The 27,534-nt window shown below is 43.9% G+C and overlaps 1 protein-coding gene and 1 long non-coding RNA gene across 2 annotated transcripts in view; one reads left to right on the top strand and one right to left on the bottom strand.

The window, feature by feature from the left end:
• Positions 1-27,534, bottom strand: part of LOC108713984 (dipeptidase 2) — a 440,550-nt gene that overhangs the window by 300,475 nt on the left and 112,541 nt on the right. The window contains exon 4 of the mRNA XM_018257771.2: positions 20,602-20,731. Within this exon, the coding sequence (XP_018113260.2) occupies positions 20,602-20,731 (130 nt within the window). The remainder of the gene's footprint in view (positions 1-20,601; positions 20,732-27,534) is intronic.
• The window catches only part of LOC121402992, a 79,696-nt gene that overhangs the window by 34,665 nt on the left and 17,497 nt on the right, over positions 1-27,534 (top strand). The window lies entirely within an intron of this gene.

Below are 27,534 nucleotides of genomic sequence, written 5' to 3'. Positions count from 1 at the left end.
GCCTCTTTCAAGGACTGAAAAGCTTCTATAGCAGATGGAGGCCACAGGCTGGGTTTACCCCCTTTTCGGATGAGGGCCAGGATAGGTGCAATGCGGGAAGAGAACCCCCGGATGAACTGTCGATAATAATTAGCAAATCCGATGAATCTCTGGATTGCTTTGGTACTCAGTGGGAGAGGCCACTCCTGGATGGCCGACACTTTCACGGGGTCCATCTCAAATCCCTCTGGAGAGATAATGTATCCTAGGAAGGGGATCTTGGATACCTCGAAAACACACTTCTCCAACTTGGCGAAGAGAGAGTTCTTCCTCAGACGAGAGAGTACCTCCTTCACCTGGGAGCGATGACTTTCAAGGTCCTTGGAAAAGATCAGGATGTCGTCCAAGTATACGACTACGAACCTTCCTAGGAGATCTCGGAACACATCATTCACAAACTCCTGGAAGACGGCAGGGGCATTGCATAGGCCGAAGGGCATAACGAGATATTCATAGTGCCCATCCCGAGTGTTGAATGCCGTCTTCCATTCGTCACCCTCCCGGATGCGAATGAGGTTGTAGGCCCCCCGGAGATCCAACTTGGAGAAAATCTTTGCCCCTTTCAGCTGGTCAAAGAGCTCGGCAATCAGGGGCAGAGGGTATCTGTTTTTCACGGTGATCTTATTCAGACCCCGATAGTCTATACAAGGCCGAAGGCCTCCGTCCTTCTTCTCCACGAAGAAGAACCCAGCCCCTGCAGGAGAGGTAGAAGGGCGGATAAACCCCCGCTGGAGATTTTCTTGGATGTACTCCTTCATAGCGGTAGTCTCTGCAGGAGAGAGAGGGTAGGTGCGCCCTCTGGGGGCATAGCTCCAGGCAGGAGTTCAACCGGACAGTCGTAGGAGCGATGTGGGGGAAGGAATTCTGCAGAATTTTTACAAAACACATCGGAAAATCCCTTGTAAGTGGAGGGCAAAGTCTTTAATTCCGCAGAGGAGACATTCACCTTCTCGAGGGGCTTTGGCGGAAGGCAATGTTGCAGGCAAAATAAACTCCAACGAGAGATCTGCCCAGTGGACCAGTCTATGGTGGGGTTATGCAGACGTAACCATGGAAGACCCAATATCACTGGAGTAGAAGGACAGGGGATGATGAAGAATGAAAGTTTTTCTTGATGCAGCGCCCCAACTTGTACAGATAGTTCCGCCGTGAACTTTGTGACGAATTCAAACTCCAGGGGTTTGTCATCTATGGCAGTAATTCGCAGGGGAGAAGACAATGGAAGCAGAGGAATCTTCATGCGTTCGGCAAAAAAGGCATCCATGAAATTGCCATCCGCTCCGGAGTCAAGGAAGGCCCTTTCGAAGATAGACTTACTTGCCAGGTGAATCTGCAAAGGAAGGAGAAGCCTGCGTGAATTTTCTTGATACTTCTCCAGAGAACCTCGAGTGATGCCCCCTACATGAGAAACCTGAGACATACCTCGGGGTACAAAACTCTTGGCTTTGGCAGGACAGGCGTTGGCAAAATGGGAATGCCCACCACAGTATAAACAGAGACCTGCCATACGTCTTCGGAGTCTTTCCTGCTCGGAGAGGCGAGTCTTTCCTACTTGCATGGGTTCCTCCAAGGGAGACGTCGACACATGGGTCACAGGAACAGCGGGTGTTTGCAGAATCGGCCTTTGAAAGCGAGGGGCCAACATGGGAGAAAATCGTCTACTGCGCTCTCTCTCCACCTGGTGCTCTCTGAGACGAGTGTCCACCTTAATGGATAGAGCGATCAACCCTTCCAGGGTGTCAGGAGTCTCTCTGGAGACGAGATCATCTTTGATGCGGATGGATAGGCCTTGGTAGTATACAGCCTTGTAAGCGTCATCACACCAGGAAGTCTCCGCCATCAGTGTTCGGAAGTCTATAGCATACTCATTGACACTGCGGCTTCCTTGCCGGAGCTGCAAGAGACGGGCAGGGGCGTTCGTAACCCGACCTGGAGCATCAAAGACTATACGAAAAGCTTGGAGAAAGTCTTTAACATCAAAAGTCAGCGGGGAATTCTTCTCCCAAAGAGACGTTGCCCACTCCAGTGGCTTGCCTTCCAATCGAGACATCACATACCCCACCTTGGAACGCTCGCTTGGAAACTGTGTGGGTTGGAACTCAAATTGAATTTGGCATTGCGTGGCAAATCCCCTGCAGGCTTGTGGGTCCCCACTGAAACGAGGGGGAGGTGGAATGCGAGGCTCACCTGTCGGGTAGCTTGTGTTCGTGGGGGCTGCCGCCATGGGGGATCCCCAGTAGGTGGAGCAGTGGAGGACGCAGAAGGCACTTGAGCCAGCAGGACATCGAGTGCTTGCCCAATGCGAACCTGCTGGTTTTCGTAGTCCTCCATGCGGGATGCCAGTCCGCGGAGCGCTCGTCCGACATGAGGTGTGGCTTCCTCAGAAGGATCCATGGCCCAAGAATAATGTCAGGGAGCCGGGAGCTCCCTCCAGGGAGGTTGTCTGGATCAAGGAGGAAGCCCTCTTGAGGGAACAAGGTCGCGGTATCCAAAGGGTTAAACGGAGAATAGTCAGGATCAGGCAAGAGTTCACAGGCAGGCAGAATATAATCAAAGTCCAAAGTCCAGGCAAAGGGTCAGGATACAAGACAGGAACAATATTAGGCAATAAGGCACACAGGAAACCCAGGATATGCTTCAGGAAAGTAATCCTATTCTTGGGCGCCATTCTGGCGTCTAGTTGGCGTTTTTATATTCAAATTTGGCGCCATTCTGACGTCATTGACGCTCTTGCGCCGACGTCGGCGCGCTGACGTCATCGCCCGGCGCCGCTACCCACGTGGCGGCCATGGGCGCCGCCATTTTGGGAGCGACGCCGGCGAAGATGGACGCGCCGCCCGGAGCTCCTGGGCCTGCTCCGGGCGGCGATCGTTACACAGAGAAGCGGAGGGCTTCTCCCAAAGTGAAAGGTGGCTGTTAAAGGTGGAAGACTGAGCCGCGACCAGGACCTTGGGTATTGTTCTAGGTTTGGGATACCAATCGTAAAAGTCTGGTCTAGGAAATGCTTTGTAAAGTGTTTTAAGAACAGGAGTACTCACAAAAATGGCTTTAAGAGTATTCGTGTAATTTTCACATTCTGGTCTCTGGAAGATCAGGCTGCTGTAAGGTAGCTTGCGTGTTTTTCTTTTTTTTTTGTTATTATGATTTTTATTGCAACATACAATAAATAAATCAGTACAATACAGTATTACATACCAACAAGGTAAAGTTTCATGACAGGCATGTTTTCACTGAACAATATCTTGGTTGCCAACTGTGGAAAACGCAAAATAATCTCGTGACATTCATTTCAAAATATGCTTCCTAGGCAATTTATTGTCTGTGCCCCGTGCCTGTCGTACAACAAAATAAGGGGGGGGGAGAGAGGAAAAAAAAAAGGGTGGGGAAAGGCGGATGGGGGGGGATAGGAGGGGGAAGAAGGAAAGAGGGACTCAGTGATAGTCTTGGGCAGGAAGGTGTGGGAGTAAGTGTATGAAAGGCCAAGAAGGAGGATGAATGGAAGATGGAGATTGCGTGTCCTGGGATTCAGAAGAGGGTAATCCATTCTAAGCGGTTTGCTCTTCTACATGGGGAACAAGGATTTGTATTCCTCAGAGTCTTTGAAAGAAGCCCAGTGCACCCATCTGGTTATGAATTTCGTCATCTGTTCCGGGGCGAAGTTGGAGAGTTCCTCAAACCTGTAAATCTCATTCACTTTGTTCAACCATTCCTTGATTCTCAGAGATTGGGTCTGCTTCCAGTGTGTCGGGATCAGCATTTTAGCCGAGTTCAAGAGGTGTGGCTCTATAGTTGATACGAATTGTGATATTGGTTTGTCTAAATGAAATAGCAGCACATAGGCCGGATCGTCTGGTATAGGGGATTTGGTGATCTGTTCTGACAGGCTCCTGACTTGATGCCAGAAAGGCTTTATCTTAGGGCAGTCCCAGAAAATATGTTGTAAAGTTCCTGTGGAGTGCAGACATCTCCAGCATTTATCAGAAGTGGCTGGCCATATTTTATGGAGTCTGGATGGGGTGAGATACCACCTCGAGAGTAACTTATAGTTGGTCTCTTTCATTCTACAGCATCTTGAGCTGTGCGTTAGCATGTGAGTTATTGTATTCCATTGTGACTCTTCTAGATCTATTTCTAGGTCTCTACCCCATTTCTGCAAATTTTCCGGCAGTGGTGTCTGAGGTAGATCTTGTAAAAGTTTGTATAAGGCTGACAACGTTTTTGTAGGAGGATTCGCTGCTGAGCACATATGTTCAAATGGTAATAACTTCCGGTTGAGCACTTTGTCACCTCCTAAGCTGCCATGGTAGTGTCGGATTTGGGAGAGTGCATATAAATCGGCAGTGGACAGTTGGTGTTTGCCTGAATTTATCTATAGGGATAAGTTGTCCTTTTTCCATAAAGTGTACTAACTGTAGGTTATCTTGGATAAGCCATTTTTGAAACCTTGAGGTACCTTGTCCCGGTGGGAAGGCAGGATTGTTTATTATCGGAAGGAGAGGGGAAGGATGTTTATGAAGTTCACATTTAGATCTGATTTTGTCCCATATATCCATTGTGGTGGCTAAGGCTGGGTGGTCCCTGTATCTGATACGTCTATGGATTAGGTCAATCCAGGGGAGGTGAAGTAAGTAGGTGAAAGTCGCTTGTTGTTCCATCTGTATCCACTTTTTGGTGTCAGCGTGATGGGACCAATCTCCGATTCTGTTTAATATGGCAGCATGGTAGTACTTTTCAAGATGTGGTAATGCCAATCCTCCCTTATCTCTGTGTCTGTCAGGACTGTCAGGAGGGTAGGAGCCACTGGAGAAGAGCTTAGCAGTTAAAACTGCTTTAGTGTACAGCAGGAGCTCACAGGTGGTAGCAGCAGGCCGAGTCAGAGTAGAGAAGAATCCGTAGGCAGGCAGAGATCGAAGGGCTGGCGGAGTTCAGGCAAACCAGAAACAGGCCGAGGTCAGAAGGCAGGCGGAGTACAAGCGGTAGTCAAAACAAGCCGGGTCGATGGGCAGGCAGAAGTCAAGTGGTGGTCAGAAACGGGCCGAGGTCAAAAATCCAGGAATCAAGTTCAAGAGAGGTATAACAGCAAAAGTTCAGGAGCAAGGGAAATAATCACCAAGCGCTGTTTGCTTTTTCCGACAAGAATAAATAGGGGCAGATTGGCGCCAAACGTAAGGACGCAGCGTCAGGACGCCGTTCGTCAACTTTAGCGCGCCCGCGACCGTTGCGACGCGCGCGCCCGAATGAACGGACGCGCGCCCGCGCAAAGACGCGGACGCCGGAAACAGACGCCAAGAATGCGCAGAACCCTGCACACCCCTGCGCCTGTGCCCAAGAGAAGACTGAGCTGCGACCAAAGGTACCTTACATTTCCCCCCCCTGAGGGGTGGCCTCAGGACGTCAAAAGCAGGCTTGTCAGGATATTTCCTATGAAAGGCTGTGGTTAACCTCGGAGCATGGACATTGTTCTTTGGTTCCCAGGAATTCTCTTCATTTGGAAAACCTTTCCACTTGACGAGATACTGCAACCTTCTGCCGCGAACTCTGGAATCCAAGATCTTTTCCACTTCAAACTCAGCCTCGCCTTGACAAGAGATAACTGGAGGAGGTGAAGACACACGACCTGGAAAGATGTTAGGCACAAATCTTTTAAGCAGAGCAGCATGAAACACAGGGTATACTTTAAGAGAGTCAGGAAGTTCTAATTCAAAGGACACAGGATTAATGACCCTCTTGATAACGAATGGACCCAGAAACTTTGGAGCCAACTTCTTGGAAGGGGTGGCGAGCCGAAGATTCAAAGAAGAGAGCCAAACCTTGTCACCAATCTTGAATTCAGGATCCTTCCCCCGTTTTCTGTCTGCGAAAGTTTTGAAATTTTGTTGAGCCTTACTTATCTGTTTAAGAAACTCCAAACGATCTTGTAATGCAGGAAGGGTCACCTCAGAAAGGACATCTGGAAACATGATAGGATGAAAACCCAGATTAGAAAAGAACGGAGTCTGGCCAGTAGAAGAGTGCATAGAATTATTATAACAGAACTCAGCACATGGGAGAAGTGACACCCAATTGTCCTGCAAATAGGAAGAAAAAGTACGAATGTATTGCTCCAGCGTCTGATTAGTCCTCTCGGTCTGCCCATTGGTCTGTGGGTGATAGGCTGAAGAACGAGACAAAGAGATACCAAGGGATTTACACAACACAGTCCAAAACCTTGATGTGAATTGGGTACCACGATCAGAAATAATTTCTTTAGGAAGACCATGTAATTTAACTATTTCTTTAATGAACACATCCGCAGTCATGGCAGCAGAGGGGAGCCGGGGAAGAGGGATAAAATGTGCCATCTTGGTAAGGCGATCGACAACCACAAAAATAGTATTACACCCATTGGATGGAGGTAGTTCAACGATAAAATCCATGGAAATAGAACTCCAAGGTCTCTCAGGAAGGGGCAAGGGACGGAGAAGACCCATAGGTTTGTTGCAAGAAGACTTGAATCTAGCACAGGACTCACACGATCGCACATAAGCAGTGCATTCTTTTATTAACGAGGGCCACCAAAAGAGACGTCTGGCCAATTCTAAGGTCTTTCGAATTCCAGTGTGCCCAGCTAAAGGATGATCGTGAACTATTCTCAAGGCCTCCACACGAAGATTCGGTGGAACCACCAACTTATTGTTCCTCAAAAGTAAATCATCTTGAGCCAAAATATCTTCAACACCAGGATAATCTGTTGGAGCTTGAGGAACCTTCTTTAGACGATCAATAAAAGAAGACTGCAGAAGTAAAAAATGTCCAGACTGAAGAATTGTATCAGGAACCATGGACACTTTCTCCACCGGAAAAACTCTGGACAGGGCATCAGCCTTTGCATTTTTGGCCCCAGGTTTGTAAGTAATGTGAAATTGGAAATGAGAGAAAAAGAGTGCCCATCTAGCTTGACGAGGATTTAAACGTTTTGCAGATCTTAAGTATTCCAGATTCTTATGGTCAGTGAAAATGATAAAAGGATGGACGGCTCCTTCCAATAAATGACGCCACTCTTCCAAAGCACCTTTAATCGCCAACAACTCACGATCTCCAACATCATAATTCCTTTCAGTAGGAGTTAACTTCTTAGAGAAAAATGCTACTGGATGTAAGTTGTCTTTGGGGCCAGCTCGCTGTGAAAGAATTGCTCCAATAGCTACCTCAGAGGCGTCCACTTCAAGAACGAAAGGTTTGGAAACATCGGAATGGACTAAAATGGGAGCAGAAATAAAAAGTCTTTTAAGAAGTTCAAAGGCTTGTTGAGCAATTGGAGACCAAAAAAATTTAATTTTACAACTTGTGAGGTCTGTGAGAGGTTTGATGATGGAAGAGAATTTATTGATAAACCTTCTATAAAAATTTGCGAATCCCACAAAGCGTTGAACCCCTTTTCGGTCATTCGGGGGTGGCCAGTTAATAATCGCCTCAACTTTCTTAGTGTCCATCTTGAAACCTTGACTAGAAACTCGGAATCCTAGAAATTCAATGTGAGATCTCTCAAACTCACACTTTGAAGCTTTGGCGTAGAGAAGATGTTTCCTAAGACGAAGCAAAACCTCCCTCACATGAGAACGATGATCTTCTAAAGAATTAGAGAAAACAAGAATATCGTCCAGGTATACGATGACAAATTGATCTAGTAAGTCATGAAAAATATCGTTGATGAAATATTGAAACGTGGCAGGAGCGTTACAAAGGCCAAAGGGCATGACGGTGTATTCGAAATGTCGGGAACGAAAGGCAGTCTTCCACTCGTCCCCTTCACGTATTCGAATCAGATTGTAAGCACCCCTCAAATCTAACTTAGAAAAAACTGTAGCACGACCAAGTCTTTGAAAAAGATCAGAAATGAGCGGCAACGGGTAACGATTCTTAATTGTCACCTTGTTGAGTTCACGAAAGTCAATGCAGGGTCTTAGGGAGTGGTCTTTTTTCTCTACAAAAAAAATACCTGCACCGGCAGGAGAGGAAGAATGACGTATGAAGCCTTTAGCCAGATTCTCATCAATATAGTCCTTTAAAGTAGCTAACTCAGGCTCAGATAAAGGATATATTCTTCCAAAAGGGATGGATGCGCCAGGGAGAAGATCGATCGGGCAATCATAACTCCTATGGGGAGGAAGTGAGTCAGCCGCTTTCTTGTTAAAGACATCAGCGAATTCATGGTAGACTTGTGGGACAAATTGGAGAAGTTCATCATCGGAAATGGTTGCACCCAGCATCTTTGGAAGAAAACAATTCAAACGACAGTAATCCGAGTTGAAGAAAACTGTTCCAGCCTGCCAGTCAATAGTTGGATTATGAGCCCTCAACCAGGGAATGCCAAGAATTACGGGAAAAAGAAGGTTTTCCATCACATAAAACTTTATTAATTCAGAGTGACCCCTTAATGAAGAAGCCAAAATATATGGGGTTTCTAGAGAAACAGAACCAGAAGAAACAAAATTACCATCAGCCATTTTAACAGGTATTGGCTGGGCCTTGGAAATAAAAGGAATCTTGTATTGACTCGCGAAGTCTTGGTTTATGAAGCTCACACAAGCTCCGGAGTCGATTACGGCATCCACCTCAATCTTTCTTTGGTTCCACTGCAAAGAGAGACGTAGAAGAACATAAGACTGGAGAGAGGGAACCAAGGGAGTGTTAGAAGATTGCTGTGAGAGGAATTTACCATTGGGTCGAGTGGGGCAATTCCTTAACAAATGTCCAGAAAGACCGCAGTACAGACATAAATTCAGTCGTCTTCGTCGCAGTCTTTCCTCCGTGGACAGGGTCTTACGTACCACCCCGATTTGCATGGGCTCGCCATCAGAAGAAGGAGAAACAAGGACTGGAGGAGGAGCTGTAGGAAGCACCCATTCATGGCCCCATGCCTGACTTGGCATACTGGATCCTCTTTCCTGACGTCTCTCCCTTAATCTTCTATCAATCTGAATGGCAAGAAGAATCAACTCTTCCAAAGAACCAGGAAGACCCACTCTAGCCAATTCATCCCTGAGTTGATCGGACAAACCCTTGCGAAACTGATGCCGGAGGGCTCTGTCATTCCACAAGGTGTCTGGTGCCCAACAACGAAAGTCCATCACATATTCCTCCACAGGTCTACGGAGTTGCCGTAAATTACTGATAGCCGCTTCAGCAGTCTCTACTTTATGAGGATCCTCATAGATCTTGGATAACGCCTGGATAAAGGAATCAGTGGAGGCAAGAAGAGGGCTATTCTGTTCCAACAAACGATGGGCCCAGGCTTGTGGTTGTCCTTGCAAAAGGGAAATCATAACCCCCACTCGGATCTGATCTGTGGCGTGAGAGTGAGGCTTGAGGGTAAAGAGGAGGCGACAACCATTAATAAAAGTTCTAAAAGTCTTGGGATCGCCAGAAAATTTGTCGGGCATCGCTACCTTGGGTTCCCCATGTGATGCACTAACAGCTGCAGTTCCCGAATCCGACTGTCCCGAAGAGAAAGGAGACGAGGCAGCAGTGGACATCCGAATGTCTTGAAGTTGTTCTTGGACATTCTGATAGTCTCCTCGAAGATCCCTCACAACGTGGGTCAGAGCAGAAATCTGTTGAGACAGATCGACTAGAGTTGGCAACTCTTCAGATGGCTCCATTCTGGCTTGGTGATTCTGTCAGGACTGTCAGGAGGGTAGGAGCCACTGGAGAAGAGCTTAGCAGTTAAAACTGCTTTAGTGTACAGCAGGAGCTCACAGGTGGTAGCAGCAGGCCGAGTCAGAGTAGAGAAGAATCCGTAGGCAGGCAGAGATCGAAGGGCTGGCGGAGTTCAGGCAAACCAGAAACAGGCCGAGGTCAGAAGGCAGGCGGAGTACAAGCGGTAGTCAAAACAAGCCGGGTCGATGGGCAGGCAGAAGTCAAGCGGTGGTCAGAAACGGGCCGAGGTCAAAAATCCAGGAATCAAGTTCAAGAGAGGTATAACAGCAAAAGTTCAGGAGCAAGGGAAATAATCACCAAGCGCTGTTTGCTTTTTCCGACAAGAATAAATAGGGGCAGATTGGCGCCAAACGTAAGGACGCAGCGTCAGGACGCCGTGCGTCAACTTTAGCGCGCCCGCGACCGTCGACCGCCCTAATGAACGGACGCGCACCCGCGCAAAGACGCCAAGAATGCGCAGAACCCTGCACACCCCTGCGCCTGCGCCCAAGAGAAGACTGAGCTGCGACCAAAGGTACCTTACAGTGTCTAGTGAGAATGGTAAAGCTTATCCTGGGATGCTTCTCCGCCCAAATAAATTTCCTAATAAGAGCATTCATGCTTACAAATAATTTCTTGGGAATATGCAGTGGGATTGTTTGAAATAGATATAGTAGTTTCGGTAGTGTGTTCATCTTTATCACATTGATCCGTCCTAGCCAGGAGATTGGTTTCACATTCCATCTATTCAGGTCCGCCGTTAACTGTCTCAACAATTTCGAGAAATTAATTTGGGTCCATTCATTGTAGTCTTTTGTGATCGTCACGCCTAGATATGTTATGGCAGTCTGCCTCCAATTATATTGGAATGTCTTGGTCAACTGGTCCAACCAGTCTTCTGGAATAGATAAGTTAAGAGCGAAGGATTTGGTCGGATTTATTCTAAAATTGCTCAGTGTACCATAAGTTTTTAGCTCAAGTTCCAGGTGCTTTAGGGAATTTTCAGGGTCCGTTATAAAAAAGATGAGGTCATCAGCGTAGGCCGCTAATTTGTGTTCCTCGTTTCCTATCGTAGTTCCTGTTATCCTCCGGTTCTGTCTTATCCTGGCAAGGAGCGGTTCCAGAGTTAGGATGAACAGCGTTGGGGAGAGGGGGCAGCCCTGCCGGGTACCGTTAGAGATATTGAAAGGCTTCGAAATGACTTGGTTGATTTTTAGTCTTGCTGTTGGAGAGGCATATAGAGATTTAATACAGCTCAGGAATTTAGGGCCTATCCCATAATGTCGAAGGCATTCGAACATAAAGGACCAGTCCACCCTATCAAATGCCTTCTCCGCATCCGTAGACAGGAGGAGGCTGTGTATTTTGTTCTTTTTATTGTAAAACATCAGATTGATAAGTCTGTTCAAGTTATCTCTGGCTTCCCTTCCTGGTACGAACCCGACTTGGTCTGCGTCTATCAGACTATGTAGATACTTTTGCAGTCGACATGCCAGGATTTTTGCCAGCAGTTTGACGTCTCCATTAATCAGAGAGATCGGGCGGTAGTTGCCCGGCTCCAGTGGGTCCTTCCCCGTCTTATGGATGATAGTAATATGGGCCTCCAGTGATTGTTTATTGAAACCATACCCTTGCATCAGGTAGTTAAAAGCAAGTACCATAGGAGGCAGGAGCTGTTTTTGAAAGGATTTATAGTAGACTGTGGAAAGCCGTCTGGGCCCGGGCACTTCCCTGAGGGAGTATCCTTTAGAGCCTGTGCTACCTCTGCTAAAGTAATGTCCTGCTGTAACACCTCGGTTTCCGTAGGGTGTAGCTTCCGGAGAGGGGCACTGGACAGAAATTCTCGTATTTTGTCTGTTAGAGTGGCATTGTCGTCTCGCGTGGCTTCCTTCCTGATGTTATATAGAGATGACTAGAATTCAGTGAAAGTAGTCACTATTTGCTCTGAGGTATGCTCGACTGATCCCTGTTTTGTCTTAAAGGAATTGTTCAGTGTAAAAATAAAAACTGGCTAAAAAGATAGGCTGTGCAAAATAAAAAATGTTTCTAATATAGTTAGTTATCCAAAAATGCAATGTATAAAGGCTGGAGTGATTTGATGTATAACATGTCAGTCAGAACCTGCTTTTCAGCTCTCTTGGTTTACACAGACTGGTTACCCTGGTTACCAGGCAGTAACCAATCAGAGACTTGAGGGGGGGCCACATGGGTCATATCTGTTGCTTTTGAATCTGAGCTGAATGCTGAGGATCAATTACAAACTCACTGAACAGAAATGTACCATGTGGCCCCCCTTCAAGTCGCTGACTAACTCAGAGTTATAGAGGTGAAAAGCAGGAAGTTGGATTCTGGCTGTTTTATTAGACATCTGTTCACTCCAGCCTTTATACATTACATTTTTGCCAAACTAACTATATTAGAAACATTTTTTATTTTGCACAGCCTATCTATTTACCCAGTTTTTATTTTCACACTGAACTATTCCTTTAATCGAGGGAATATAGTTGTGACGTTGCTTAATCTTTAACAAATTTGCGAGCATTCTGCCACATTTGTTGCCATGTTCATATTATTTGTGTTTCATGGACATTATGGATCTTTGGGTAAATAAATCTGTCATTTGTTGCAGTTCAAGTCTTGCCTGAAGGAGATCAGGTGATGCTTGTATAACCTGTGACAACTTCTGGGTTCTTTCTAATTGTGCAATTCTATTAAGCAACGTTGACCTGTTATGTTCCCTTTCTTTCTTTTTGATGGAACCCATTTTTATGAGCTGCCCCCTCACTACACATTTGTGGGCTTCCCAGTTGGTTAATGGGGAAGTGTCTTCTGCTCGGTTTTCTGTGAAAAAGTTCTCAATCGTTCGTGTTAAGTTCTCGACGTCTGTTGGGTGCGACAGAAGGGATTCGTTGAGACGCCAAGTGGGGTTGGCCGCTTTTCTATTTGGGAGTCGGAGTCGTTAGGAGATCATAGAGTGATCCGAACAAGACCTGACGTGTATATCTGAGTTAAGAGCGTTAGATAGAATATGTTGTGGGATGAGAATATAATCAATCCGAGAGAATTGCTGATAGCTGTGAGAGTAATAGGAGTAGTCTCGGTCTTTCGGGTGTTGTATCTGCCAGACATCCATCAGCTGGAGGTCATGGAACATTTTCTTTCCTCTTGCAATTTGTTTATAAGGGATGCTGGACCTGCCTCTGGAGCAGTCCAACGTAGGGTCAAGAGGGAAATTAAAATCTCCTCCGCTTGTGTGTTTTTCATTTTATAAGGCATCATTGTAGATAGATAAATTCCAAAAGAGGTAAGCCAATTAAGGCAGGTTTGCTTAGACTTCAGGGGCCAGGGCAGTTTGCTGAGATCAAGAATGGAAAGTTTCAGGCACCTCAAGCCTTTTAACAGATAAATAAGGTGATCACACATGTATGGTGGGTGCCTCTGGGAGGAATAGTTACAGCTCTGTAATGGGGACACAGTCTGCATTAAGTCTGCATTTTAACACACTGAGAGCATTCATAAGGTTTCATCATTCATTATATGGACTGGCTTGAATAATTCTGGGGCATCTATTGGTGGAAAGTGGTATAATGAATTCAGTGAGTAACAATATAGGGTCTTTCCAATGCTGCTTGTATGTGTTTATATACATCAGTGGTAGATCTTGATATCCTGCTAAAAAGATTTTGTTGCAGAGACTGTCTGTCACCAGGTGTTAAGTCTGTCTTCTTTTCTAATTTCTTCTGTAACCCAGCCAATGCTATCCAATAGTAATGCCTTTCTTCATGGCTTTGCCTTCCAGTGTTAGACTGAGTGGTACAATTCGTTCATACACGGGTAAAAATGTGCCAAGACAAGGATTCTTGGGGTACTTCCCTGTGGGTAAAAAGGAGAATGGGTTGATCCGAATATCCTTTTCCAACCACATTGCATAGATTGTCCATTTGCTTGCGGGTGATATGGCATGGAGTGCAGCAAAGACTTTTGCCATAGACATTGTAAAGAATTTCACTAGGGAATACCATTCTAGATTAAATTAGTTTATCTCCAGCTGAAGCTGCATCTGTTTTGGTGCAGCATAGTCTACCACAATAAGTAACATACACAGTACTATAGTAATATAGAAAGTTTGGTTGTAAAAAAGGCACACACCGATCAAGTTCAACCTTTTATGTAAAACCTGCCTAACTGCTAGTCTATCCAAAGAAAGGCTTCTTTCTGAAGCCTCTCTCATTTGCCTCAGAGAGGGGAAAAAATCTATGCTGACTCCAAGATGACCTGCATCAACTTGTACTAAGAGCTATTTTCAATAAGCCTGTATTTCCTCAATTGCTGAAAAGCCATCCAATTTCTTCTTGAACCAAACTGATGTATCTGCCAGTACAATTGATTAAGAGAGAGAATTCCACAAGCTCTGCCTGTAAATTACCTCCCCAAATATTTAGATGGATTCTCCCACTGTCTTACTGGTAAATAAAGCATAATAAAGCATAATAGAGTATCATCCCCTTATATATTTATAGAGAGTTATTATATCCCCCCTTAATGGGCATCAGTCACCCTGCGGCACTTGCTCATTATGTGCATGTGTGTGCCTCAACCTGGCCACCTTCACTGGGAACTCCTTCCTGGTGCAGGTGACCCAGAGCTTGTGGGGGCAACTTAAAAAAAACAAACAAAGAAAACTACTGTTTCACCCACCCAGAGTGTGGATTCTATTAGCCTATGAGTACGTGTGGGATCACACGAAACGTGTTAGGAGGGTTGTTCGGAAAATAAAGTTGCTTTTTAATATTCAACGATGTCTGATGTTCCGTGGAGTGCACGCTAATTTGGAAGTGCATCGGTTCTAACATTGTTAGTTACGTTCCTAATTACTTCAAAGTATGGTAAATCACCCATAGTCAAATATGGTTAACTGTAGCCCACCAATTAAAGTCTTTTTGGCTTGTCCCATGAACAATCCTTTGCCAATATCCATACAAATTATTCAAAATTAGCCATTAGCCTAACCCCTAGTCAGGTATTAGGTGTATATCTGAGTAGTTCCTGAGTTTGACCAAAACTCTAATTTCTGCCTACTTCAAAGGGTCGGCTATTCCTGCATTCTATTCAAATTCACAATAAATTAGGCCCATCTAGGATACTAACTGGGTTAGTTCTTAAACACAGAATGACAGAGGGTGTAAAGACATAAACTTCACAAAAAGTCAGAACATCAGGATCCCTTTGAGGTATTGCGCAGGACAGGAGATGTGCATTATGAAATGCATTATGAAACTCTCAGATTCAGATTCTCTCAGATTCTCGAACAGGTAAACAGATCATCATGTTAATATCTTAAAGCCATGATAAACAGAGGATGCCATGTTTAATCATCCTGTCCTGATGACAAAGATTTGAGCCCACATATTCCCACATCTTCCTAGGTTCGAGAAGTGGCCATGTACCCATGGGTCATCAGCTCACACTAACACAAGAAAATGATCTGCTGACTAATTTCACAGTTTGCAGATGTGTTCTCAGAACTCCCTGGAAAGACACATGTGATCACACATAAAATAGGAGCGCAAAGTGCAATCTCACCTTTATCCACCTCGCTCATTTTAGAAAAGGCCTTGCGAGGAAGGAGCTGGCAGAAATACTTAGGTTCTCCAACACAAATGCGATTTCTTTCCCAGACAAGGGTTGAACAGTTGGAGATTGAACTGCTATAGGCTGACCAGCTTGGTCTCAGGTAGCTCAGGTAGCTAATCAGTAGTCCTTAAAACCCATAGATTAATTACAAAAAAACAGACCTTACTGCAGAGTTTTATCTGCAAGTAAATTTATTGTGCCAATATTGTCAGGCCCTCTACCGCCGGGAGCGCCCGTTGGCGCGTCTTCCCTTCCCAGTAGTCGTGGAGAATTCAAGATGGCGGCGCCCACACAGCACACGTGGTTGTGGAGACACCGGCACGGAGACACCAACGCGATGAAGTCACTGTTTGGTGCCAAGATTTGAAATAAAAGGGCGCCCAGGACGCTGAAACCCTGCCCAATTATAGGTTTCTGTTCTTGGAATACCTGGGTGTTATTATTATTGCCTAAAGCTATTGTTCTTGACATTGACCCCTGCTTTGTTCCGGTTTACGATCCATTTTGCCTGCCTTGTGAATTTCTGCCTGTTCCTGACTACGCCTTCTGGTTTAACCCATTTGATACCGTGAACTCGGACTTTGACCCAGCTTCCTCCTTGGTCCTGACTACTCCGGCTGGGAGCCGTTAGGCCCCCATGACAAATATATATGAATTTATTGTGTGCGTATTGGCACAATGCTGTAAATTCACTCACAGATGAAAACTCTGCAATAGGGCCTGTTTTTCTTTAATTAATCTATGGCTATTGCAACAGACACCAGGCGGTAATGTCTTTGAGCAGACTAAGAAGGATGGCCTGAAAGGTACCCAAGACCTAAATCCTGAAACCCAGGTTGGCCAGTCTCATAGTCTGACAGAGAGAAACACAGAGAGAGGTCTGGCAACTTGACGTATTAAAGTCTATGTATATGCATATAACACACAGTCTTTTAATTTGCTGCCATTGTGTTTTCGACTGTTATTGCTGCTGAAAGCTATTTTTTTTTTAAATTGTTTTTGGAAGAAAAGAGATTCAACCTCTTTGCTGCCGGCTGCAGTAAAAGTCATTTATGCTTTCAGACAGCAGAATGCAACAACAATGACATCCAAAATATCTGCTGAAAGGTTGCCAGTGCAATGCAAAGTCCAAAGAGCCAGATACTCAAACGTCCATACTTTGTCTGAAAAGCTGTCTTTTATTTGAATGCTTCTCTAGTATGAATAAGGTTGTTTTCCCTTCAGGTACAATTTGGAAAAATCAGCAGCAGAGCTTAACCTTTGTGTGATGCTTCTTCTCTACAAAGAAAATGCTCTTGCAGGAGATATGGCTAGATGAATAAACCTTTCTTTGGGTTCTTATCAAAATTTTCCTGGTGAGCACCAAATTTACTTTGGAAAGAGTACTCTGTAACTAATCAAGTGGACAGTCATACATCGTGTGAGGGGGCAATAAACTGTATTAGATCATTTTAAAAATGGGCAAGTATTCATTGTACACAGACAGAACTAGTTTTAAAAATTCACGATCAGCCTTAGCAGTACAGGTCACAGTTTTGGAGGGAACTTGGGAGCTAGGCTAAAAACAGTTCTGGGAGCAATAGGAAGTATATATGTACTGTAAGCCAAGGTAAACCATTATTAATGGGAAATAAAGCAGATGATACTGCTTAAAAACAGATTAGTTTGTGGTAAACATTATTTATTGACACAAATAAAAGGTAATGATTCAAGAAAAACTGCACCAGAGGGGAGTATTAAACCTTCAGCCATTCTAATGAGAATAGGTTGAGATTTAGGAAGCAGTGGGCTGTGGCAAAGGTGAAGTTCACGAAACAACTGCTACCACCTGTAGGCAATTTTTTCCGCTGTAATGAAGCTTTACAAGGAGGAGACTTATCTTTACAGTGGGAAGGAAAGGTCTTGAGGAGGTGATCAGAGGAACCACAGTAAAGACAGACATTGAGTAGTTGAGTTGTGCTTTTTTCAAATGTTCCTCTTGAGTCTACAATTTGGCAAAAAGTGAGTAATCACTTTTTCAGATGTTACTCTTTTTTTCTACAATTCTATCTGCATGGATTCAGTATCTGTTGCAAATGATGATGAAGGAATTTGCAATGACGTTACCAAGGGAAATTGTGGAGAAAACCTTTCAGAAAGCCTTTCTTTGAGTCATTGGTCAATTTGGACTGGATAACGCCCTTTAGGTTGGCAGATACCTTCCCATCATTCCAGGAAGTATCGTCAGCCAGTCTGTGGAATTAAGCTGTATAGTCTTCCATCAGCCTTTTCCCTTGGAACAGAAACTCGATAGCAGTTTCAGCAGTAGTTGGGCGCTGGGAGCCATCATACAGGAAAGCCATTGTGGAGAAAAATGTTTCTATGTCTACCAGAAGCAGGTGATTCTGCAGCAATAAATGATGGGCCCAGATTTGTGGCTCTCCTGAGAGAATGGAGGAGCACCCACCTTGGTGCAGTCATCAATATAAGTTCTAGGCTGAAGTGAAAACAGTAGCCTACAATTGTTCAAAAGGTACAGAATTGTTTCCAATCTATATAACATGAAAAACAAGAAAATCCCCTCTGTAGAAATCCACTCACCATGAACAAAGTTGGGTCCAGGTGCACATGCCCCAGACTTTCAGTGTAGGCTGGCACAAACCGCATCACAAGTTGCCATTTAAAACAATTTTATTACCAAAAAATTACACTTTATTGTGTTGTAAACAAAGCCTTTGCTTGAAAACATAGCAAGGCTTTGTTTACAACACAATAAGATGTAATTTGTTGATAATAAACTGTTTAAAGCGGCAATTTTTTTGACTGTGATCCAGTTTGTGCCAGCCTTTTTCCTACATGGATATATGATGCTTCCAATCTATGGCAAATTTATCTGGCAAAGCAATCTTGTTGTAAGGAGGTGGTGATGCAGGAGCCAGTAACTGCATTCACTCCAAAAGTAGATGAACTGGTTAAAGTTCAGTCAGCTGAGACTGGATTTTTTAAATATCCCCCTTGAAGAGGTTCTTGATTGAAAGCAGAGATTTGCTGGGACAAAGTCTCTAGTGCTAAAGCTTCTCCAGCAGGTTAGTCTTTTTTTGGTTCAGACACAATGTACAGCTTACTGAGTGTCTGAAACTCATAGCTAATAGAAGGCCGCTATTAAAGCAGTAGACACTCAAGATTAACAGAGGTAGCTGATGAAAGGAGGTATGATAGTTGGAGTAGTGTTGATTGAATCAAGTTCTGTACAATTCATTATAGCAGATAATTAAAGGTTAGTTAAGCCAGGGTTCAGGAAATCAGTGTAGTCAAAGATGCAGGCAACAGTCAAACCAGATAATCAAATACAGTAAGTCCAAGCAAAGTAGAAGATGGTTATCCAAAGGAAATGTCAACAGACTTCAGTAAGGAGAGTCAGAGTAGAAAATCACAGGAAGCACATGAACAACGTCAAGATGATGTCCAAATGTCAGTCTGTCTGTAGTATAAACTTAGGTACCAACTCTGCATCAATAGCGTCACAACACACACAATGCATGCATTGTTACATTGCAAAATGTAAGAGTGGGACCTGACAACTGCATTCCAGCATAAGAACCTTATCTCATTTGTGAAACAAGATGGTGGTAGTATCATGATTTGGGGCCACTTTGCAGCCTCTGGAGCAAGATGACTTGCCAATATTGATGGAACTATAAATTCTGAAGTCACCAGTCACTTCTGAAGGAAAATATCAGGGTATCTATCCATGAAGCTTAAAAGAAACTGAAACTTGAGCTTAAAGGACCAGTAACATCAAAAAATTTAAAAAAAAATTTGTTAGTTTACAACAAAATAAAAACACCAAGGCAAATTATTCTTTAAAATCGCAAAGTATTTATTGAGAAATAACTTACCAAAACTCCACTTCTGCTCCTCTTTTGCAATTTTAAAGAATAATTTGTCTTGGTGTTTTATTTTGTTGTAAACTAACGAATTTCTATTAAAAAAATTTTGATGTTACTGGTCCTTTAAACTGAAGCTTAAAAAAAATGCAGCAAGACAACAAACCCAAACACACAAGTCGATCTACCAGAATGGATAAAGCAGAAGTTAGGGGCAAATTTACTTTTGTGCCAGACTTTACTTCGCCAGCTCAGAACAGCGAAGCGCAATAGAGTAGATAGGAGTTTGTCAAAAAAAAGTTGAAAATTCCAAAAAAACTCTGGCATGTATTACATTTTACTGGGTAATAGGCTGAGAAAAAACTTAAGTTTTTTTTTGGGTACCCTCCTTCCCCATTACATTTGGCACCTAAACTATACAGTGGGCAAATGTGTAGGGCAATATAAGACCTCTTTTAATTGTATTAAGTTTCCCTGGCCTTGTGTAGTGTAATATAGTTGCTGCAGCATACACGTCGTATGTTACTTAGGCATCGCTAGCGTAACTTCGGACTGCTTATCGTATTAACGCTAGCGCAACTTCGCAACAGTTTGGTAACCTGTGTGTAACTTTCGATCTTCGTGAATTTGTGCAGCCCTGGCGAAACTATACCTGGCGAAGTGTGGGGAAGTGCGGCGAAGCCGTCGCTAGCGCATCTTTGGTGCTTAGTGAATTTGCCCTTTAATGTTTTGGAATGCAAATCAAAGTATTGACCTTAATCCCACAGAAGTGTTGTGGAAGGATCTGCATCAGACAATTCAGAGAACTAAGCCAACCAACATTCCAGAGTTGAAGCTGTTTTATAAGGAGGAATGGGTTAAAGAAATCGACCAAGGAGTTGCGCATAACTAATCAACAGTTTATGGGAACATCTAGTTCCACTTTTTGCTGCCCAAGGGGGACTCATCAGAAAGAAATGGTTCATACAATTTTGCCACACAAATATGTAAATCATTTCCCTCAATATATAAATGAGCAAGCATTGTTTTTTCGACTAATTTTTTTAATCAGTTAATGTTTTAAGGCATTTGTATCATTATATAATTTCCTGTAACCAAAAAGAGTTATCTAATCCAAAAGAGTTATCTAATGTTGGGATTTAATGGAAAAATAAGGTCTAATGTTTTGGTGTATCATGGGCATTTATAAAATGGTCCTGGTATAGGTCAACATGGTGGATTTGTCTATTCTTGCATACTACTTGTTTCTTTAGTATTAAAATACTTTTGCTTCAAAATATAATGCACATCTTGCATTAAAAAAAACATTAACCTACTGTACATAAATCATCACATATCACAAGCATGAAGAACCAAAAATCAATTGTAATAAATGATTTCTCACCTTCTGATGAGGTCACAAGCTCAAGCTCATCATATTCATTGCACATTCGCTTAATTACATCGATTTGTTCAAGTGCAAGCCTCACTGCATCCTTATCTTGGGAACTGCACAAAACGTATGCTGACCAGAACTAGAAGACAAAGCCAACATCTTGTAAGATCAGGAGAAAATTATATGAGAAAAGGTTGTGTTAGCGGAGGTATCCACTCTACTGAATTAAATACTGCATAATTAATGTTATTAGTATTGTTGTTATAATATGCTGTTATTCATTTAACCCTTTCCCTGCCAACTGATTTGTCCTAAATCTGAACATCTACTGCCAAGCCGTTTTTAGACATTTTGTAATCTTTCACTTTAAGGGTCTTTCTGTTTACCCAGGAAAACATTATATTGTTTATTTCAGGACAACCTGAGCTTTCAAAATATGCTAATCTTACTTTTGGTGTAATTCCACTTCTGTAAAAAGATATAGGCTTCTATGTGGGACATTCACTAAGATTCGTTGTTGCGCCAGCGTCCGCTTCGCTGCGCTTCACCGCACTTCGCCAGACGTATTTTCGCCAGCGTTACACAAATTCACTAAAATCCGAATTTGCGCTCAGGGGAAGCATAAGGTTGCGAATTTGCACTAGCGTTAATTCGCCAAGCAAAGCAAAGTTACGCTAGCGATGGTTAATTTGCATACGGCGCCAAAATCAAGTTACAATGGAGGTATATGTAGCAGCACTACACAAGCCTGGGAAACCTTCAAAACAGCAAATAAAACTTTTTATTTTGCCGTACACATGTGCCCACTGTATAGTTAAGTTGCCATGAGTTAGGAAATGTAGGGGGAAGGAGGGTAGCCCCAAAAAATTTTTCGATCTTTTTCAGCCTATCACCCATAAAAAATTAAAAAACGCCAGTGTTTTTTGGGACTATTCTATTGCACTTTGCCTGGTCTGAGGTGGCGAAGGAAGTCGGGCGTAAAAGTTTAGCGTTCAGAATAATTTGTGCATCAGTGAATTTGCGTAGTTATGTCCGTTGCACAAATTCGCCAGGCGTAAGGGTGCGAAATATCACTAGCGAATTTACGCCAGTGTCCGTTAGTGAATCGGCGAATTAACGAAAATGCGCTACGCTGGCGCATTCACGCTAGCGTTAGGCGCTTCGTCGTTTAGTGAATTTGCCCCCATGTGTCTAATAAAATGAAAAAAAATCATGTTTCACACAGAACAATCACATATATCATAAACGTCATTTATTTTATGTATGAGAACACCAGTAGCGATCCTACAGGGGGGCGGGCCCTGGTGCGTGACCGCAGCCGGGCCCCGCCCCCCTCCGTACGGCCGCATTTGGCCGCATTTGTTAGTGGCGCACGGACTGCCTGTTGTGTTCACTGGTCAGCCTTTCAGTGTTCTGTATGTGATACTAAGGCTCCAGAAACAGGTGGCACATTAACAGCAACTTTCTGGAAGTTTATTCAGCAATGAACATATAACTTAACACCAAACATCAGGGTGCAACCATGCTGTGCAGAAAAGAGAGAGAGAGAGAGAGAGACATAGCAGAACAGTCACTGGAGAAAAACTGCTGAAGGTGCAGCACAAATACACTACATCTCCCTTCTTTGAAAGAAAAGTAGAACAATAGAATAATTGCAAACATTAATCTTAAACAAAGTCTTTATAGCGGCTGGGTGCCCTTACTATCCGACCACTTTTTGTGACTGTGATATGATGGGGCTCAGCAGAATCTTCTGTACTGGGTTCTGAATGATCCTCTGTTGGTTCTTGCTGTGGACATGTTGCGGCTTGTTGGACCTGATCTCCCTGTGTGTCATCGGTCTCAATGTTTCCATATATCTCTGGACCAGTATCTTGCTGCACAGGTATTTTGTCTGGCCTAAGGTGTTTTCTATTTCTCCTGTAGCGTTTTCCTTGAGGTGTTACTATGTCATAAGACCTGGGTTCATCTCTTATGTTTTGTACACTTGCTGGCTGCCAGCCCTGTGTTGTTTCCATTCTTACTCTGTCACCCCTCTGAAAAGGAGTGAGAGGCCTGGCTCCGCAGTCATAGTATCTCTTTTGGTTAGCTTGGTACCTTTGTAAATAAGAGTAGGCATTCTTTGGAATTTTTGGTTTTAACACAGAAGCTGAGGCTGGCAAATTGGATCGCAACACACGACCCATTAACAACTGTGCTGGGCTATATTTCATGCCTTGATTTTCTACAAAAGTATGGGTCCAAAACTGGTGTCTTTCAAATACAACATTCCTTTTGGGCTGAAAATAAGCTTGAAATGCTTGCATCACAGAGTCAAGGGATCTGTCTGCAGCTTGTGTCTGTGCAATCCCCATGGTGTTATACACCTCCAGTGCCTCATCCCCAATAAGGTGCAGTAACAATGCAATCTTTGTGGGTTCAGGCTTTTGCTCCAGCCCTGCTGCTGTGAGATATAGTGTAAATTTCTGGGCCCATCTGCGCCCATCTGCGCCAGTTTTCAGACAGATTGCCACTCATACACATGGACTGTGGGGGTTTGAAATGATCCATTGCTATGCAGTTTAACAAACAGGTTTTGTTTGCAGGATCAGTATCTGGTACTCACTTTTACTGGAGACTTCTGAGGTTCCGGTGAGTAGTTGCAGAAATGTTTAATCCAACCACTTCTTAGACAAAGCACATTTTCCTATTCCTGGTAACTGTGCTTGTGAAAAACTTCTGACACCATGTTGTGTTCACTGGTCAGCCTTTCAGTGTTCTGTATGTGATACTAAGGCTCCAGAAACAGGTGGCACATTAACAGCAACTTTCTGGAAGTTTATTCAGCAATGAACATATAACTTAACACCAAACATCAGGGTGCAACCATGCTGTGCAGAAAAGAGAGAGAGAGAGAGAGAGAGAGACATAGCAGAACAGTCACTGGAGAAAAACTCTATGGTTTTAAAGGTCTATGTCTCCTGAACGCAACAATACCAAATATATATAGTTTTATGGAGATTTCTCACTTGTATAGATCAAAATCTCTAAACAGTACACTACAAATTTCCAAAGCACCACTCCACAAAACGGCATACTTCTGATTTCAAGGCAAAACACTCCATTAACAGTAGGTTTACCCTAGAAACAATGCATTATTAAAAAGAGCAGGTTTTCGGAAAGTACACATTCCCTCGAATACAAATTGGGTATAAATGTCTTTCTACTCCAAAGCACCCAGCCGCAAACCTTTCCTAAATTTGGCAATTTCGGTTACATTTCCAAAAATCACCTTAAAACTTCCATAATGCAGCATCTTATTTCTTACATACTATTAGGTATCAAGACAAATCACTCCAAATATTAAAGCCTGGGGTTCGCTGAACAGTTTGATGCAAATTATGTATAGGTTTACATAGTTTTGGGGGGTCAAAAGTAGAAAAAAATACGTTCACCCCAGAAAACCATATATTTTTGGAAAGTACACACACATTCCCCCGAATACAAATTGGGTATGCATGTCTTTCTACTCTAAAGCACCAAGCCGCATACCTCTCCTAAATTTGGTGACATTTACCAAAAATCACCTCAAAACTTCCAACCTGCAACATCATATTTCCCACATACTATTAGGAATCAAGATAAATTACCCCAAATATGAAAGCCTGTGGTCCGCTGAACAATTTGATGCCCAATATGTATAGGTTTACCTAAGCACGTGGCATATAGGGGCACCAAAACGAAGACCCCCATATGGTCTGTCATTTCAGGTACTGCAAAATCAACACATTTACATAGTTTGGGGGGGGGGGAGATAGAAAAAAAGTATGTTCACCCCAGAAAACCATATATTATCAGAAAGAACACATTCCCCCAGATACAAATAGGGTATGCATGTCTTTCTACTCCAAAGAACCAAGCTGCATACCTTTCCTAAATTTGGTGATTTGGTGACATTTCCAAAAAATCACACCAAAACTTCCACCATGCAGCATCTTATTTCCTACATTCTATTAGGTATCAAGATAAATCACCCCAAATATGAAAGCTTGGGGTCCACTGAACAGTATGATGGCCAATATGTATAGGTTTACCTAAGCACATGACATATAGGGGCCCCAAAATGAAGACCCCCCTATATGGTCTGTCATTTCAGGTACTGCAAAATCAACATATTTACATAGTTTTGGGGGGAGGGCAAAGGTAAAAAAACGTACGTTCACCCTAGAAAACCATATATTTTCGGAAAGTACACATTCCCCCGAATACAAATTGGGTATGCATGTCTTTTTACTCCAAAGCACCAAGTTGCAAACCTTTCCTAAATTTGCGAATTTTGATGACATTTCAAAAATTCCCCTCAAAACGTCCACCCTGCCGCATCTTATTTCCCACATACTATTAGCTATCAAGACAAATCATCCCAAATATGAAAGCCTGGGGTCCGCTGAACAGTTTGGTGCCCAATGTACATCAGTTTATCGAAGTACATGGCATGTAAAGACCCCAGAATCTACCATGTGTATATTTATTTGATGACTTGCATTTACATTGCAGTAGAACCCCAATTTTACGTGTTTTTTAATTTATAAACACTGCCAGTTTTATGTGGGATAAAAGGTATAAAACATTATGGTGACCCCTAAAACCATATATCTTTGGAAAGTTCACATTCTGACAAATCCAAAATGGTTAATTATGTCTTTTTACTCCAAACTACTCAACAGCAAAGCCTAAAAAAATTGCAATTGCCCGCATTTATCTCTCCTAATTTCTTACATACAATTCTAAAATACCCTAAATATTGATGACATGGGTCTAATGAACAGTTTGATGCCCAATATGCATAAATATACCAAAGCAACTGGAATATGCGGACCCCAAATAAAAATAGTGCATATGAATTTTCTCTGCTGTTGTTTATTCTGTGAATAAAAACTTGTGACTGCATATTATGTGCCACAAGACCGCCTAACAGCAAAAAGACCCCCAAAACCATATATATTTTTGGAAAATACACATTTTGACAAATCCAAAATAGGTAATAATGTCTCTCTACTCCAAACTACTTGTCAGCGGGGGCCTGCGGCACCCACGGGGGGGTGTAGTAAGGATCAAGGAGGAAGTCCTTTTCCAGTGAGTCCAGGCAAAGTACAATTCAAGGGAAATCCAATAGAGAGTTCAAGTCCAGGCAAGGGTTCGAGATGGCAGGCAGCAAGGTTCAAATGTCAGGAAACAGGCAGAAGATCAATAACAGGAAAAAACAGGCAAGCAGGGAGACCCAGGAACACAATATAATATTGAGCTATACTCGGGCATCAAACCCGGTTTTCCAGCGTCCTTTTAAGTTTGAATTTGGCGCCACAGTGCGTGACGTCACCGCGCCGGCGCCCCGGCGCCGGCGTCCTTGCGCCCACGTGCAGTCCTGGCCGCCGCCATCTTGGATCCGCTGCGCCGGGAGTGAGGTAAGGAGCGCTGAGCGCTCATCGTGACAGTACCCCCTCCCCCACGGGGGGGCACCGGACCACCAGGACGAGGCTTCTGGGGAAACCGACTATGAAAGATATTCACAAGGCATGTACATCCGAGTCCTTCTCCCAGGAGCATTCCTCAGGACCAAAGCCCTTCCATTGGATGAGGTACTGGAGAGATCCCCTGGAGAGTCTAGAATCCAGAATCTTCTCGACTTCGTACTCTTGCTGGCCGTCCACGAGGATGGCAGAAGGAGGGGACTGACCAGAGGAGAAGTGATTGGACACCACAGGTTTCAACAAGGAAACATGGAACACGCTGGGAATCCACATCTCAGGAGGTAGTTGCAGACGGACAGCCACAGGATTGATCACCTCAGAGATGGAGAAAGGACCCACGAATTTAGGGCCCAACTTAGGAGATGGAACCTTCAGGCGGATATTCCTAGAAGAAAGTCAGACTTTATCACCAACCTTGTATGGAGGGGAAGGCTTTCTTCTACAATCAGCAAAGGTCTTGTGCACCAGGGAGCACTTTTCCAAATTAGACTTAGTGGCAGTCCAGATGGCAGACATGTGAGCTGCATGATCTTCAGCAGCGGGAACGTCAGAGAGAAGAAAGTCCTGAGGAAAGGCTAGAGGATGCTGACCGTATACAGACAGGAAAGGAGATCTTCCAGTAGAAGAGTGATTGGCATTGTTGTGAGCGAATTCCGCCCACGGGAGTAGATCTGACCAGTCGTCTTGGCAGAGGGAAACATGGTTTCTCAGAAATTGTTCAAGAGCTTGATTTACTCGCTCCGCTGCCCCATTGGTCTGAGGGTGATAGGCAGAGGAGAACTGAAGAGAAACCCCCAAAGATTTACATAGGGAACGCCAAAATCTGGAGACAAACTGGGATCCCCTATCGGAGACAATTTCCACAGGAAAGCCATGTAGACGGAATATATGCTGTATGAAGAGAAGAGACAGTTCCACAGCAGAGGGGAGTTTCTTTAAGGGAATGAAGTGTGCCATCTTGCTGAAGCGTTCTATTACCACCCAAATGACAGTGTTCCCACAAGAGGGCGGCAACTCCACAATGAAGTCCATACCCAAATGAGTCCATGGGCGAGAGGGTACCGGTAGTGGTTGTAGAAGACCGCAGGGTCGAGAGTGGCTAGCCTTAGTGGTGGCACAAACATTACAAGCTGCGACAAAGTCTCTGACATCCTTGCGGATGGTCGGCCACCAAACTAGGTGCCGAAGGAGCTCAAGAGTCTTTTCTGAACCAGGGTGACCGGCTTGTTTGGAGCTATGAGTCTGCTGGAGGATGGGAAGGCGTAACTCAGGGGACACAAACGCCATTCCAATGGGGGTATCTGGAGGAGCGGCAGACTGGCAAGACATGATTTGTTCAGCGAATTGGGCAGCAGCGAAGATCCTGGATGGAGGGATGATAGGATCTTGCTCTATAGGAAGGTTCTTGGTCCCAGGACGATACGTCAGGACA

Source organism: Xenopus laevis, chromosome 4L (genome assembly GCF_017654675.1).
Source record: "Xenopus laevis strain J_2021 chromosome 4L, Xenopus_laevis_v10.1, whole genome shotgun sequence".
NCBI lineage: Eukaryota > Metazoa > Chordata > Amphibia > Anura > Pipidae > Xenopus > Xenopus laevis.
Note: the sequence above shows the minus strand (reverse complement) of the source record. Positions and strands in the feature narration are given on the sequence as shown.